The 16,595-nt window shown below is 43.2% G+C and overlaps 1 protein-coding gene across 4 annotated transcripts in view; it reads left to right on the top strand.

Annotated features, from left to right (window-relative positions):
* UTRN (utrophin) overlaps positions 1-16,595 on the top strand; it is a 468,873-nt gene that overhangs the window by 417,415 nt on the left and 34,863 nt on the right. For all 4 annotated transcript variants that reach the window (XM_087718331.1, XM_087718332.1, XM_087718330.1 and 1 more), the window contains exons 64-66: positions 6,990-7,147; positions 9,798-9,964; positions 13,747-13,858. In XM_087718331.1, the coding sequence (XP_087574457.1) occupies positions 6,990-7,147; positions 9,798-9,964; positions 13,747-13,858 (437 nt within the window). The remainder of the gene's footprint in view (positions 1-6,989; positions 7,148-9,797; positions 9,965-13,746; positions 13,859-16,595) is intronic.

Raw genomic sequence — 16,595 nt, 5'->3', positions numbered from 1 at the left:
CTCATACCACCGGAAAAGGGTCCCTGGGGATGTCTGGAGTTCAGGGGACCCGAGGAGCTCAGACCTTTGCGGGGGTCGCCATTCCTGGGTGGCCCCGGACTGTACAATCTCCGGAGGTTTGTGTGCTGCCTGCGCTGCTCGGTGGGGGGGAGGCGGCGCCACGCTGGCTGCAGCGGTGGCATCTTTCGGCAGTTTCAGCGATCCCACCCTATTTGCTGAGCTTTTGGGGGGCTTCGTTTGGCTGCCATCGCCCCGGAGAGAGAGCAAGCGAACTGGAATATTGCTGGGACTGGGCAAATTGGGCGGCTGGCTTTGCCTGGTGCCGCAGCGGCCCCTCCGGATGGCTCTCCTCCCTGTTTGGCCCCGCTTCCTTCCTGACACTGCCTCCTCCCTCCTCCGTTCCTGCCTGGTCGGGTGGCTCTTCAGGCGCGATTTCTTCTCTACCCGCCCCCGCTGCTGTGAGGTCTCCTCCTGTGTCTTCTGCCTGGCATTTGGCTCTCCCCTATTTTGGCACTTTAACATCTGGCCTCCCTTGGCCGCGACCTCTGGACTCCTGGACTCGCTGGCACAGCCCCATCTGGCTCTGACTATTACCATCATTACCATCCGCCATTGCCCCTGGGGTATTATCCTGGATAGCGCCTGTGTAAGAAGGCCCTCTGCTCCCCTCAATTGCTCCGGACTTTTTGGACCTTTTCAGACCTACAGAAGAGGGGGATACGAGACACTCCCCTGTACGCCTTGTTTGGACCATAGCTGGACTTCAGTTACTTTAACCATCTCGAACGCTGAGAGCCATTTGCACTACCTGAACTTGCACTTTTAACAGCTGCGTAATCTATCTTTTTCTCTCTTTTTCTTTCTTTCTCCTTCTTCTTTCTTTTGTATGGGATATGCATGGGATATGCATGTGATTGAGTGAATGATCCCACTTTTATTACCTATTATTGTTGTATTTTTTGTGTTTTTAATTACTACGTGGGGACTGCCTGGGTGAATGAATGAGTGTGTTTGATTCGGAGGACCTGTCGAGGAATGCGGGGGTCATTGGGGTGGTCGGGGGGACTATGGACACGGGAGTGGGCCGGAGCATCACGGTCGTAACAGGGAGGGACAGATATGGCGGGGACTTTAGGGCTGGCCATTACCGGGGAAGGAGGGCTCGCTACGTTATAGAGATCCCTCCTTCCAGCCCTATGAGTCCCACTCCAAGGCCAGATGGCGCAAGTAATCAGGACCCTGGTCTCAGGCTGTTGTCACTAAACGCCAGGTCTGTAGTTCATAAGGCTCCTCTCATCCGGGACTTAATTTTAGACGAGAGGGCAGACCTGGCATGTATTACTGAAACCTGGCTGGGCCCGGAGGGAGGAGTCCCCCTCGTAGAGATGTGCCCAGAGGGTTTTCAGGTGCTCCATCAGCCGAGAGCTCAGGAAAGGGGTGGGGGTGTGGCCATTGTTATCCGAGAGTCTCTAGTACCTCGTAGGATCCCTGCTCCGGAGCTTGTCGGGTGTGAGTCCTTGCTGGTGAAGTTGGACCTCAAGGGTCAAGTGGGTCTGCTGTTAACGTACCTGCCTCCCAACAGCGTTGCAGCAGCCCTCCCCTCGCTCCTCGAGTCGGTAGCCGAGCTGGCAATTGAGTTCCCCAGGCTTATGGTTCTGGGGGATTTCAACTTGCCTTCGCTCGGTGAACACTCTGATGGAGCGCAGGAGTTCATGGCTTCCATGACAGCCATGGGCTTGACCCAAGTAATTCGGGGCCCAACCCACTCGGCGGGTCACATGCTCGACCTCGTATTTCTCTCGGAGCAGTGGACTTGTGATCTTGGTCTGAGGGGTAGTGAGATCGTACCCCTGTCGTGGTCAGACCACTACCTACTGAGGCTTGACTTTCGGAGACCAAACCCCCACTGTAGGGAGGAGGAACCGACCAGGTGGTTCCGCCCCAGGCGACTTATGGACCCTCTGAGGTTCCAGACGGAGCTTGGGGTTATTCCTGATACCCTCGCCCGCAGTCCGGCGGAGACTCTGGTTGCTGCTTGGAACTCGGCAGCGACGGAGTCTCTTAACCGGATTGCGCCTCTACGGCCGCTCCGAGGCAGTGGATCCAGGAGGGTCCCTTGGTTTACTGAGGAACTCCTGGAGAGGAAGCGCCGGAAGAGACGCCTAGAGCACCAATGGAGATCCAATAAATCCGAATCGAACCGAGCACTTTTAACATCTTGCATCAGAGAGTACATCCGGGCAATCAGGATGTCAAAAAGAACTTACCTTGCCACTCTGATTGCTTTCGCTGAGTCGCGCCCAGCCGCCCTGTTCAGGATAACCCGTTCCCTCCTAAATAGGAGGGATACGGGTGATCCTTTGCAGGGCAGGGCTGAGGACTACGTCCAGTTTCTCGCGGATAAAGTTGCTTGGTTTCGGGCGGACTTGGACTCCAACCCTGCAGAACCAGCCGAGGCACTAGGGGATAATTTGGTAGGTCATCGCTGGATTGAGTTTCAGGCTGTTGCCCCTGAGGACGTGGACAAGGCCATAAGAGCTGTAGGTGCCTCCACATGCGTGCTGGACCCGTGCCCCTCCTGGCTGGTTGTTAACAGCAGGGAGGTGACACGGGGCTGAATCCAGGCAGTTGTTACCACCTCCCTTCGGGAGGGGGTCTTTCGCCCCGCTCTTAAGGCGGCGGTGGTGAGACCCCTCCTGAAGAAACCATCTTTGGATCCAGCCGTTCTAAACAACTATCGTCCAGTCTCCAACCTCCCCTTTGTGGGGAAGGTTGTTGAGAAGGTGGTGGCCTTTCAGCTCCAGCGGTCCTTGGAGGAAGCTAGTTATCTTGATCCATTCCAGTCTGGCTTCAGGCCTGGCTACAGCACAGAAACCGCTTTGGTCGCATTGATCGATGATCTCTGGAGAGCCAGGGATGGAGGCCATGATCTCTGGAGAGCCAAGGTGGCGCAGTGGTTAAATGCAGCACTGCAGGCTACTGCTAGATCAGCAGGTCAGCGGTTCAAATCTCACCGGCTCAGGGTTGACTCAGCCTTCCATCCTTCCGAGGTGGGTAAAATGAGGACCCAGATTGTTGGGGGCAATATGCTGACTCTCTGTAAACCGCTTAGAGAGGCCTGAAAGGCCTATGAAGCGGTATATAAGTCCACTGCTATTGCTATTGCCTCCATCCTGGTACTCCTGGACCTCTCGGTGGCTTTCGATACCATCAACCATGGTATCCTTCTGCGACGACTGCGGGAGGTGGGGTTGGGAGGCACTGTTTTACGGTGGTTCTCCTCTTACATCTCGGACAGGTCGCAGTCGGTGTTAGTCGAAGGGCAGAGATCGACCCCTAGGCCCCTAACATATGGGGTGCCGCAGGGCTCGGTCCTGTCCCCCCTACTTTTTAATATCTACATGAAACCTCTGGGCGAGATCATTCGACGGCACGGGATAAAATACCACCAGTATGCGGACGATACACAGTTGTATCTGTCCGCCCCGTGCCAACTCAATGAAGCGATGGACGTGATGAGCCAGGGCCTTGAGGCTGTTAGAGACTGGATGGGGGTTAACAAGCTTGTGCTCAATCCGGATAAGACCGAGTGGCTGCTGTGCTTCCCTCCCACTAATTGGCCAAGTGTTCCATCTCTCAGGCTGGGGGGTCAAATACTACGCCCCTCAGACAGGGTCCGCAACTTGGGAGTCCTCCTGGACCCACAGCTGACTTTCGAACACCATTTGTCAGCTGTGACCAGAGGGGCATTTGCCCAGGTTCGCCTGGTGCACCAGTTGCGTCCCTACCTGAACCGGGAGGCTCTCACAACAGTCACTCGTGCCCTTGTGACCTCTAGGCTGGAGGACTGCAATGTGCTCTACATGGGGCTGCCCTTGAAGAGTATTCGGCGACTGCGGCTAGTCCAGAATGCGGCCGCGCGAGCGATCGTGGGTGCACCTCGTTTCACCCACATAACACCTATGAGCCGAGGTGGCGCAGTGGTTAAATGCAGCACTGCAAGCTACTTCAGCTGACTGCAGTTCTGCAGTTCGGCTGTTCAAATCTCACCGGCTCAGGGTTGACTCAGCCTTCCATCCTTCCAAGGTGGGTAAAATGAGGACCCAGATTGTTGTTGGGGGCAATATGCTGACTCTGTAAACCGCTTAGAGAGGGCTGAAAGCCCTATGAAGCGGTATATAAATCTAACTGCTATTGCTATTGCTATCCTCCGCGAGCTGCACTGGCTACCTGTTGATCTCCGGGTACGCTTCAAGGTGCTAGTTGTCACCTACAAAGCCCTTCATGGTATTGGATCTGGGTACTTGAGAGACCACCTACTGCCAGTTACCTCCACTCGACCAATTAGATCCCACAGATTAGGCCTCCTCCGAGTTCCATCAGCCAGTCAATGTCGACTGGCAACCACGCGGAGGAGAGCCTTCTCTGTGGCAGCTCCGACCCTATGGAACGAACTCCCCGTGGAGATTCGTACCCTCACCACCCTCCAGACCTTCCGCATAGCCCTTAAAACCTGGCTGTCCCGACAGGCCTGGGGCTAAAGACCTTAACCCTACCCAAATAGTATGAATGTTGTGCTTTTAACGATGTATTGTCTTATATGTAAATTGGTTTGTCTTCCCCTCCCCCTGAACTGTGAGCCGCCCTGAGTCCCCCCAGGGAAAAGGGCGGCATAAAGTATCTTAAAGTATCTTATCTTATGTATATGCCATCTTCTTGATATCTGCCTCTGCATATCATCTAAATGATCCTGCTTATCTTTATTATGGGCAAATGAACGTGCTTTCAAACAAACAAAATACATTTGGTATTCAGCTAGAACCATCTGTTTTTTATCAGTCTCAAAAGTAAAAACTTTTGGTTGGAAGTATGGAAGCTTTTTTTCCCCTTTAATTAAAATACTTTAAAAAAAAATCTCACATGAGTAGGGAACTTTGTGGGTAAAAAGGAACAATCCTCGGGACCTCTGGAATCTCCAGACATCATTTTGGAATCTCCAAGCTTAAATAAATGTTTATTGTGACAAAAGAAGTACCACCTGTTCAATTTAATTTGGAAAAAAATATTATTAAATCAAAATACAAATAAATGAAAAAAGAGCAGTTGGTTACTGGCTAATGAAACAACAACAATTTACAATGGGATACATTGTAAATGAACCTATACTCTTTAATTAGCTCCAAATATGATATGTAAATATTGTGTCGCTTATCAGTGGAACTCTGAGCCAAAAATATCATAAAATAAGAAATGTTCAGTTCATAAATTCTTTGACAAACCTATGAAAAGGTATATGTCACATATTGGGAACATGATTTTACAGAAGTAACTCTACCTCAGGGTTGATAAAAGATGATTGACATAAGAATACTTTATGATTTGGAAGCAGAGTTAGTGTGATTCGTGTTTATCTGCTCATAAATATATCTTAAGCACGCAGTATAAATGATTAAGTAAATTTTAGACTAGGAAGAATGTGCTGAAGTCATTTCAGATAACTGAAATGGAAAAGTCTGTCAGATTCTTCTCTCTTCCATGTAGTATTTAAATAGACCTGCTAAACCAATAGCATACAAGTCTGGATAGAGAAACATGGTAGATATTTTATTGTTTGAATGTTATTGTAACTAAGTAATTTTGTGATATGATTATTTTTTATTTTAACCCAAAACAGAATGTGTTTTAATGAAATGAGAATGATACTTTCAATTTGGAGAGTGATTTAAAAAAACAAATAGTGTGTGCTTAAGACCCCAGAAAGATTTTCAGAGTGAATAGTATGATGTAGCTTGGTGCTGTACTTCAAAAACTCTTAAATACGTTGAAGAGCTATTAAGTGTCCAACTTTTTGCTTGCCTGGGCTGCCTTGAGTGAAGACGAATTGTCTTGGTCTGCATATAAAATACAGGTAGTCCTCAACTTGTAGCAGTTCATTTAGTGACAGTTCAAAGTTACAACAGCACTGAAAAAAGTGAGTTAAGACCATTTTTCACAGTTACAATCTTTGCATCATCCCCATGATCATGTGATCAAAATTCATATGCTTATCCAACTGGTTCATATTTATGACCGTTGGAGCATCCCAGAGTCATATAATCTCCTTTTGCAACCTTCCAACAAACGGGGAAGCAAGATTCTCTTAACAACTGGTTTACTAACTTATCAACTGCAGTGATTCACTTAACAACTGTGGCAAGAAATGTCATAAAATGGGGCAAAACTCATTTAACATAACTCTTACTTAACAACAGAAATTTTGGGCTCAATTGTGGTTGTAAGTTGAGGACTACCTGTATATAATACAGCTAAGGTATATGAATCACATAATAATGTTAAAAGTTTACACTCTTGTGGGACTGCATTACTAGCTGTCCATGGGCCATAGGTTGGACAGGTCTGTGTTAAGCTAACAGCTTAAATAAAACAGAAATACAAAAAGAGATTTTAAAAAAATGCAAACAATTATTTACATTTTCAAGACAATAAAAAAATAACATCTCTGATAAACAATATTGATGATTATGGAACTTATTATTTCAAAACTTACAGTTTTGGTGGGGAATGTATCTCTATTCCTTATTTTCTTTTTCACATACTATTTGTAAGAAACAGAAAAAAATATATGATAGCATCTACTTTAATAGCCAACATGTCACTGTGGAATGCAGAGAGAGTATTAGTTAAAGGGCAAAACAAAGTCAAAATAGCCCTAAAACACCTCTTCCTCATTCTGAGTATTGAATTTAGATTGATTTTTCTGTGATCTTCCTTTATTAATAAATAAGAAATGTGAGAAAATAGCAGACATTAAAGTGGTGCCTGAAATACAAAATTTACAGGAATTGTAAGGAAAGCTCCATTTTGCATTTCTATGTTGTGCACTAAGGAAGAGATAACTTAGAGTAATTCACGGGTAAAATTGGAAGAAATGAAAAATTGTTCCTTCTCAAGCAAGTGTCCTTCTCCCACCCTCCCTTTTTGCCTTGAAGATCTCTTTAGAGAAGTGGCTGGACCTATCGAAATGTCTGACCAGAGGCAGCTTGGCTTGTTATTGCACGATGCTATCCAAATCCCACGCCAGCTTGGGGAAGTAGCCGCTTTTGGAGGCAGTAACATTGAGCCCAGTGTCCGCAGCTGTTTCCAGCAGGTAATTGTAAAGTGTAAAGTGTCTGTTTCCATTTTTGGATGCTCTAAATACAGTTACATTTGGATGTTAGTTGGGTTCAGAGGGAGTCTCTTACAGACCTTCTGAAGATTTGAAACTCACTTCTGGAGGAAGAGGGACATATTAGAATAACAGTTTAACAGAGTTGGAAGGGAACTTGTAAATCTTCTAGTCCAACTCTCTGCTTAGGCAAGAAACCCTAGACCTGGGATGGCGAACCTATGGCAGGTGTGCCATAGGTGGCACATGGAACCATTTGTCAGGGCACGTGAGGCGTTGCACTGTCAGCTGGCCAGCGCACATGTGCGTACTGGCCAGCTGACTTCAGACTTCTTTTGAGGCCATTTTTCACCCTCCCCAGGCTCCAAAGGCTTTATAGGAGCCTGGGGAGGGCGAAAACAGTCTCCCCCCCCCCGGAGGCCTCCTGAAAGTTCCTGAAGGCTCCGGAGGACTAAAAACGGCCCTACGGACAAACCGGAAGTGACTTCCGGTTTGCTCATAGGGTTGTTTTTCCCCCCTCCAGAGCCTTTAGGGAAGCCTCCTGAAGGTCCCTGAAGGCTCCAGAGGGCTAAAACTGCCCCTACGAGCAAATAGGAAGTCTGTTCTTGAAGCTCCTGAAGCCTCCAGAGGATCTCGGGGGGGGGGGGGCAGGAGAGGCTGTTTTTACCCTCCCCAGGCTCCTATAAAGCCTCTGGAACCCGGGGAGGGCAAAAAAAGCATGCCAAAAATGGGGGGGGGAGCGCTGGTCATGCGCGCTAGGGTCATTGATTGATTTGATTTGATTTTATTATATTTATATGCCGCCCTTTTACCCCGAAGGGGACTCAGGGCGGCTCACAATTCAAATCAGGGAAGGGGGGTACAGACAGAAAATGAAAAACGAAACATAACAATACATAATTTAAAAACACACAACAGTCATACCATTCGAGACGGGGGCAACAGCTCTTTAGCCCCAGGCCTGTCGGAACAGCCAGGTTTTAAGGGCTTTGCGGAAGGCCTGGACGGTGGTGAGGGTTCGAATCTCCACGGGGAGTTCGTTCCAGAGGGTTGGAGCAGCCACAGAGAAGGCTCTCCTCCGGGTAGTCGCCAGTCGGCACTGGCCGGCGGATGGAATTCGGAGGAGGCCTAATCTGTGGGATCTAATCGGTCTAGTGGAGGTGATTGGCAGCAGGCGGTCTCTCAAGTACCCAGGTCCAATACCATGAAGGGCTTTATAAGTGACGACTAGCGCCTTGAAGCGTATCCGGAGACTAATAGGCAGCCAGTGCAGCTCGCGGAGGATAGGTGTTACGTGGGTGAACCGAGGTGCACCCACGATCGCTCACGCGGCTGCATTCTGGGCAAGCTGAAGTCTCCGAATGCTCTTCAAGGGCTGCCCCATGTAGAGCACGTTGCAGTAGTCCAGTCTAGAGGTCACAAGGGCATGAGTGACTGTTGTGAGGGCCTCCCGGTTCAGGTAGGGACGCAACTGGTGCACCAGGCGAACCTGGGCAAATGCCCCCCTGGTCACAGCCGACAAGTGGTGTTCAAAAGTCAGCTGTGGGTCCAGGAGGACTCCCAAATTGCGAACCCTGTCTGAGGGGCGTACTGTTAACCCCCCAGCTTGAGAGATGGAAAACTTGGCCAATTAGTAGGAGAGAAACACACCAGCCACTCGGTCTTATCCGGATTGAGTACAAGCTTGTTAACCCCCATCCAGTCCCTAACAGCCTCGAGGCACTGGCACATCACGTCAACCGCTTCACTGAGTTGGCCCGGGGTGGACAGATACAGCTGCGTATCGTCCGCATACTGATGGTATTTTATCCCGTGCCGTCGAATGATCTCACCCAGCGGCTTCATGTAGATGAGCATTGCATTATGGGTGTGGCACGCCCACACACAACACCCCCCTGCGCTCCCTCCGCTTTTGGCATGTGAGCCAAAAAAGATTCGCCATCACTGCCCTAGACATTGGGGACAAGGTTTATACATCCATTACTGGCATTCTTTCCTTTAATCATTTGAAGCCTGGAATGGACTTTTAGTCTCATAAATTTATATCACTGACCTGATTGTAAAGGCTTATACAGATAGTTTATACCTTACGAACACAAGTTGGGACCAGAATTTCCATAGCTAAGTAAGGATGTTGTTAAATGATTCACACCTGATTTTATGACCTTTTTTGACCATGGTTTTAAGTGAATCATACCTTGTTAAGCAAATCTGGCTTTATTGACTTTGCCTGTCAGAAACCGGCTGGGAAGGTTGCCAGTGGTGATCAGTTGCTACAAAGTTGCTGCAATCATAAGTACAAGCTGGTTGCAAATACCCAAATTTTGATCACCTGACCATGGGAATGCTGCAGTGGTCATAAGTGTGAAGATGAATCATAAGTCACTTTTTTCAATACTGTTATAACTTCAAACGCTCCCTGAAAGAATGTTTGTAAGTCAACTACTTGTACAAGGGGCACTTCAATTACAGCGGAAGTAATTGTCCTTTCTTCTTTGACTGAATATTGGTGGGATAAGTAATGTTTCCTTGAAGTTCAAACTTGGAATACATTTTTTTTAAAGAAAATAGACTGGACAGGAAGCTTTAATATGAATGTTAAATTCTTTTTAATCCCATCTTCATTTATCAGCATAATAATAAGCCAGAAATTGACGTAAAGCAGTTCATAGAATGGATGCGTCTGGAGCCACAGTCTATGGTATGGTTGCCAGTTCTACACAGAGTAGCAGCTTCAGAAACAGCAAAACATCAGGCCAAGTGCAACATCTGTAAGGAATGTCCAATTGTTGGTTTTAGGTGAGCAAAATAAAATGCCTTTTATGAATTGCATCAGTAATGTAATCGATTTATATTCCAGCTTCATTGTACATGCTATGCTAATAACTCATCACTTGATATGTTATAAGTTAGAGACTCATAAAAAGTAGGGGTGTACTTAGAGGATTTCTAGTCAGTAAAGTCTGAACTACAACTTCTCTGTAGTGATGACCATCTAGCCTCTGTCTGAAGACACCTAGCAAAGAGTTCGCCAAGTTGGGCACTTTTTTTAACCATTTGTCTTGGGGTTTGGGGTTTAGACTCTTCATTATCTTGATACTCACTGTCTGAACCTTTTTTTTTTTTGGTTTTGGAAAAATGAATGCAAATGTGTGTGTATGCTTAAGTGGAAAATCCATTGGACGATATTGGTTCAGAAATTCACATTCATCAAAAGATTGTCATCTGGTTCTGGGTTATGACCTTTAATACAACTTACCAGGTTTTTGAAACCAACTATAAAGTAATTTACCATAGAAAACTCCACAGTATAGTAAATTATTAAATGTAGAAAATGTTTGAGAAGATGATGTAGATTAACATCTATAGTTCATATGGATTAGACTGTAAATAGGGTTGAAGCCTATCATAATTCATGATAGTCCTTGCCAGTCTCATAAAGCTGCTTTACAAGTAGCCCTGTGCCCTTATGTGAGCTTATTATCGCAACGATGCAGTAATTTGCATTATGCTGGGGAAATTGCAACTCAATAACACAGACTTGGTGATAGTTTTGTAAGATCTTTGTGCTCAAATTTTCTCTGAAATATTTACAGTGTTAGTTCAGTAATTGAATCTCTATTCGTTACAAGTGTTATTACCAAGGTTCCCAAATTATATGAAAACTTCATAACAAAAATGTTTTAACAGTATCAAGTTTGCAGAGCTTTCTGTTCTAAGGAAGGTTTCTTCTCCATGAAGGAAAGCAAAGGGAGGCAGCAGATAGTGACAATTCAGAATGGTCTCCCTATATGAATGATCACACATACTGTGCCCTCTTCCATAGATATAGGTTTAGTTATATCAGGTGGAGAACTCTCTAAGGGACTTGAGTTAGTTATCATATTATTAGGTTAGCATTTCCTTCCTTCCTTCGTGCCTGCCTGCCTGCCTGCTTTTCCAAACGTTTGACATTTTTGTGTTTATTTCCATACTGTAAATTCCTACCTTCTCAACTTCCAGCTGTATTTATTCAGCGAGTCCCATAGTCTCATATCCATCAAAGAGACTTATTCTATCCATGATCTTTGAACCTTACTATAGAAGTTATTCTGCTTTGAACTGAACTTGACTCCAAGTCATTCCACAGACACATCCATGTATTTGGGGGAGAGAGGGAGGAAAGAAGGAAGTAAAATTTCTGATGCTCCTTGCCTTCTTCCCACAAGGAAACTCAGTAGGGAAGCTGACAGTATATTGAAAATCAATCTTGCTCTTCCTGATTTTTTTTTTGCCCACTTGTGGTCATTCTGTTTCTTTATTTAGGTAATTAAATATATCTGAAACTATGACCCAACATGTCACAGATTGTCTAGTCTCTATGCTAATAACAACTTTGGAAAGACACTTTTACCACTAACATGGGAAAGATTGCAAGATTAAATCCTCTCTGTCCATCTTTGGTAGTCTCATCACTGTTTGATTCCTTTGCAGTTTCTATTTAGTTTTAAAGACAATGTGTATTTACTTAGTACAAATGAGAAAAATGGATATAAAGTAAAGAGAATGAATGATTACAAAGGAAAAGCAGGAAAAAAGTCAATGTGGCTATTGCATCCAGTCATAAAAATAAATTACATTATTTAAATGAATTACATTATTTACATCATATTTTATGTCACACTGGAGTAGCAATAGCTGGTTCAGCATTTCTCAGTCTAACTGCCTATATTTACATACAGTATATTCAAAAGTCATAGTCAAACATTGGCATTAGGACTAAAGAACATCATTATCAGCAATCATTCAGATATTGTTTGGTGCACAAAAGTATATAATCTTCCTATCTGCTAAAAATAATGAATTCTGGAGTTCCCACATTTCTAAATGGGTCAGCAGTAAAAAGAAAACTAGGTCATTATCTTTTCTGTGTCACTAGGCCACACCAGTAGCCACTGACTATTACAAACCCCGTTTAGCAATAGCAATATCACTTAGGCTTATATACCGCTTCACGGTGCTCTACAGCCCTCTCTAAGCGATTTACAGAGTCAGCATATTGCCCTCAACATTCTAGGTCCTCATTTTATCCACCTCGGAAGGAGGGAAGGCTGAGTCAACTTTGAGCTGGTCAGTATCGAACTCTTGGCAGTGAACTGAATTTGTCTGCATTACTGTATTATAATCACTGTGTTACCATGGCTCATTTCAGCATTTTCCTGATTCTGAAATACTGAAAATTCAGGTTATGCTGTTCTAATACAGCTAATACTGTTTGCTATTTACCTATCTTCTCTTCACAGAATATATTTAAAAATGGATTCATTTCCCCTTTATTGAAACTCACAGTTTTATTCATTTAGATGTAAAATAATTTTTCAGCTGGCATTGACAAAAGGGAGCCCAGTAATCTTATCATATATTTCTGTTGATTTTGTTATTAAGTGTTTATTTATTTTTATTTATTTATTTGTTAAATTTCTAGGCCGCCCAATCCCGGAGACTTGACAGCCTAACAGAAATTGCCTATTTTGTAGTTAAATCTTCCACTAAAGCCGGTGCTGGAAATTAAAGTAAAACACAATATTTTTGTTAGCTGCTAATGAAAAATGCCTTTTATCCATCTGAAGCATCCCAGAACCTCTGACATCTTTGGGATGAACAGCCTCAACTTATTTTGTCACAGGTCAAAGTGGTCTGTTGTAAAATTGAAATATTTTAAATTCTTGGACAGAATGTTAATCATTCTATTGCTTCTTCCTTTTTTCAAACTTCTTCTTTTAAATTGCCATCAAAATTAATTGAATAAATAATGTAAAACCTAGCTGTGAACACAACTGTTAGTACACAATATATAAAACAAAGAAGACCATGATATAAGTTATAATTAAAAAAATAATTCTTAATTTTCTTTGGGTTACTTCTTTGATTGCTCCTGGTGACAATCACCATCTCGAAATAGTGACCCTTTTAAATATACTGAACAATTAATCCGCTCCTTCAGGAATGCATTTATATAAAAATATGCTGCATTCTTCTGCAGTGGTTTTTCTTCATCCCTGCCATGTGTGAGAAAATAGTTCAACTATTGAAAACTTGTGATAGATGGTTGATTTTCAGACCAATTATAATTGTGTTATAGAAGCCATGGCATACTATTGCATGGAAATGCATTCTTTCTAGTGGCAATCAGTAAATAATTAAAAATGGGCCTTACTGACTAGAATTTCTCCTTAAATTTCTTTAAAAAGTAGTTTTTTCTGGTTCTATATTTACATTCAATTTTATTTTCTATTTCTAAGGACTAAATTGAACATGGTATTCATAGAATTGGTAGATGAGCATAGTTTTTAATGGAATAAATAGTAGGTATGGATAGTGTGCACACAGTCTTTACTCAAATCATGATCATCCTCATCATCGTGAGATTGTCAGCTCCAGGAATAGTGTCACAATCTATTCATCTATCTTAATTAAGTTGGGTTTTACATTCTGTAATTTAACATTTTGAGTAACGACATCTGCCGAGCTTGGCATTACGTTTTTGAACCTTTCACAAAATTGAGGGTCTTCATTTTTTCCCTCCCAAACTCCATTCATAGATATCGGAGCCTGAAACATTTCAATTATGATATTTGCCAGAGCTGTTTTTTCTCGGGTCGAACAGCGAAGGGTCATAAATTACATTACCCAATGGTGGAATACTGTATACCGGTGAGTATAGAGTCTTCTTCATTGATTACTCTTAGTTTATTCCATATTATATCTGTCTTCTGTTTTTTAAGATTCATTCTATTTTACCAAGGTAACTAGTATTATCTTGAATTAAACTTAATGTATTAAAAAGAATTGTAGTTAGTATTGGAAAATGTAAAACAAATGTAAAATCACGTTTTTGAGAATGGACCAAGTTTGTTGTGAAGTAATATTGTTTACACTTTTTTTAAACAAAACATTCTTTGTTTAAAAGAATATTATAACATTTTGGGTTTTTTAAAATAAAAAGTCTCATTTAAAAGAAAATGTGAACCAATATATATATATTTTCAAAAATATATTCCACTTAGTAATTTTAGTATTACTTTTATTGTTATCTGCTATTATTATTATTGCCATTGATATATATATATATATATATATATATATATATATATATATATATATATGTATATGTATATGTATATGTATATGTATATGTATATGTATATGTATATGTATATGTATATGTATATGTATATGTATATGTATATGTATATGTATATGTATATGTATATGTATATGTATATGTATATGTATATGTGTGTGTGTGTATGTGTGTGTGTGGGTGTATGTGTGTGTGTGTGTATATATATATATAGTCACAACCCCTGGTAAGCCCCAATTCCATCATCTGTCAATTGACTCGTCACAAGAGTCCATCACGACAGAAACCCAATATTTTTACTGTTGCCTTTGTTATATATGTGTTTTTTTATTTGTGCTGATAAATAAATAAAGGGAGACTAGTATAGATCTATTTCAAGCTATTTAGCTCTCATCAGCTAGCCATACCCTTACTGGGAATCGAGCCTTAGAGGCAATACAGCACAGGCTCTATTCCCAGTAAGGGTATGGCTAGCTGATGAGAGCTAAATAGCTTGAAATAGATCTATACTAGTCTCCCTTTATTTATTTATCAGCACAAATAAAAACACACACACACACATATGTATGTATGTATGTATGTATGTATGTATGTATGTATGTATATGTATATGTATTTACACAGTCAGTTTGAAAGATAGGAATTTGTAAATTCTATGAATATTGACTGCTCTTAATATGTTATTTAGGAATTCATGTTTATAATTTTTTGGAACTCCCATGGTGGCTATGTGTTCTGGCCCAGCAGGATCCGGTTGAGCTGCTGATGGACTCGGATAGCGAGCAACCATATGAGTCTGCCATGGAAGATGTGGAGGATCCTGTGCAGGGTTCAGACTCAGAGCAGGGACCAGAGAGGCTGGTTGGCCACCAGGAGGTGCCTGAGGCATGGAGCAGTGGGGAGGATCAAAGGCAGTTTGTCCCTGATGCTAGATTGAGAAGGGCTAAGAAACGGAAGAAGCCACTCCGTAGGCAGTCTCATAGAAGATAATTAAGCACAGGTGGTTATGGATTGGCCCCTCCCAAAGGGGTTTTTAAGTGATGTGTTGGGAGGGGACATTTGCAGGAAACAACCGTTCGAACTAGTAGTGAAGAAAATCTGTCTATATTCTAGCCATGTCTGTTCATTGGGATTATTTGCATTGCTTCATTTGAACTATCTGGGTTGCTGCCAAGCTATTCTATTGAATGTGAGTTGGCTGGGCCCTCAGCCAAAGGATTCGTTATCTCCGTAATTAAATAGTGGCAAACAGCCAAGCCTGTGTTCTGGTTTATTCACAGGCCAGGGAGGGTCAGAACACTATGTAATCAGAGACACTTGAAGCATTCCTTTGGGTTGGATCCAATGAGAGGTAGTATTCAGCAGGTTCTGACCAGTTCTGGAGGAAAGTAGCAGAATTTTTTAGTAGTTCAGAGAACCAGTAAATACCACCTCTGACTGGTCCTGCCACCACCTATTCCCTGCTTGCTGAGTCCCAACTGATCAGGAGGGAATGGGGATTTAGCAGTAACCTTCCCTGGAGTGGGGTGGGAATCAGAGGTAGGTTGCTACCAGTTCAGGCGAAATGGTAGTGGAAATGGTGACTGTGTTACCGAACCGGTAGGGATGGCGGACTCGCCACACCCTCAAACCGGTTCCCTGGTCGCCACACCATGGGTTTTAAAAAATATTTTTGATGTTCTGCACATGCACAGATGTATTTAAAGGAAACTGTGCATGTGCGCGGAGCATGCACAAATTATGCACACACCAAACTGACACTAACACCGGCAGAAACCCACTCCTGGTGGGAATGGAGATTTTACAGCATCCTTTCCCTGCCACGCCCACCAAGCCATGCCCACCAAGCCACACCCACAGAACCGGCAGTAAAAAAATTAAAATTCCACCACTGGACCCAATGCATGTTCAGGGGCTGCAATTTACTTGATTTTCATCCCCTTGCAATGAATGTCATGACTCCCATCAGTTCTAATGTCAAAGTAAAAATAAATACAGAACCAAAGCAGCATCCAATCCAAATTGCAAAAACAGAACCATGCAGGAAAGAACAATAATAAAAAACAACAAGAGATGCAGGTGATATTACTCAAAGGGTCTTTGAAAAAGATTCATTTTTTAAAGTGACTTCTAAAAACTGTCAGAGATGGAAGCAGCCTGCTCTCAATGGGGAGCCCATTCCATACAAGGTTGAACATCAAGAGAATTGAGATTCATTGCTGTGCCTGATGTGAAATCTGGCACTTTGTGAGTTTTTGAATCTCTGTATGAACATAATCAATTCTTTCAGGTTTTGGATGGATAGAA

The sequence above is a fragment of the Thamnophis sirtalis genome, unplaced genomic scaffold (assembly GCF_051295495.1).
Source record: "Thamnophis sirtalis isolate CommonGarterSnake01/CBP01778 unplaced genomic scaffold, rThaSir2_p1.2 scaffold_6, whole genome shotgun sequence".
NCBI classification, from domain to species: domain Eukaryota; kingdom Metazoa; phylum Chordata; class Lepidosauria; order Squamata; family Natricidae; genus Thamnophis; species Thamnophis sirtalis.
The sequence above is the reverse complement of the archived record's forward strand: the minus strand, read 5'-3'. Positions and strand labels throughout refer to the sequence as shown.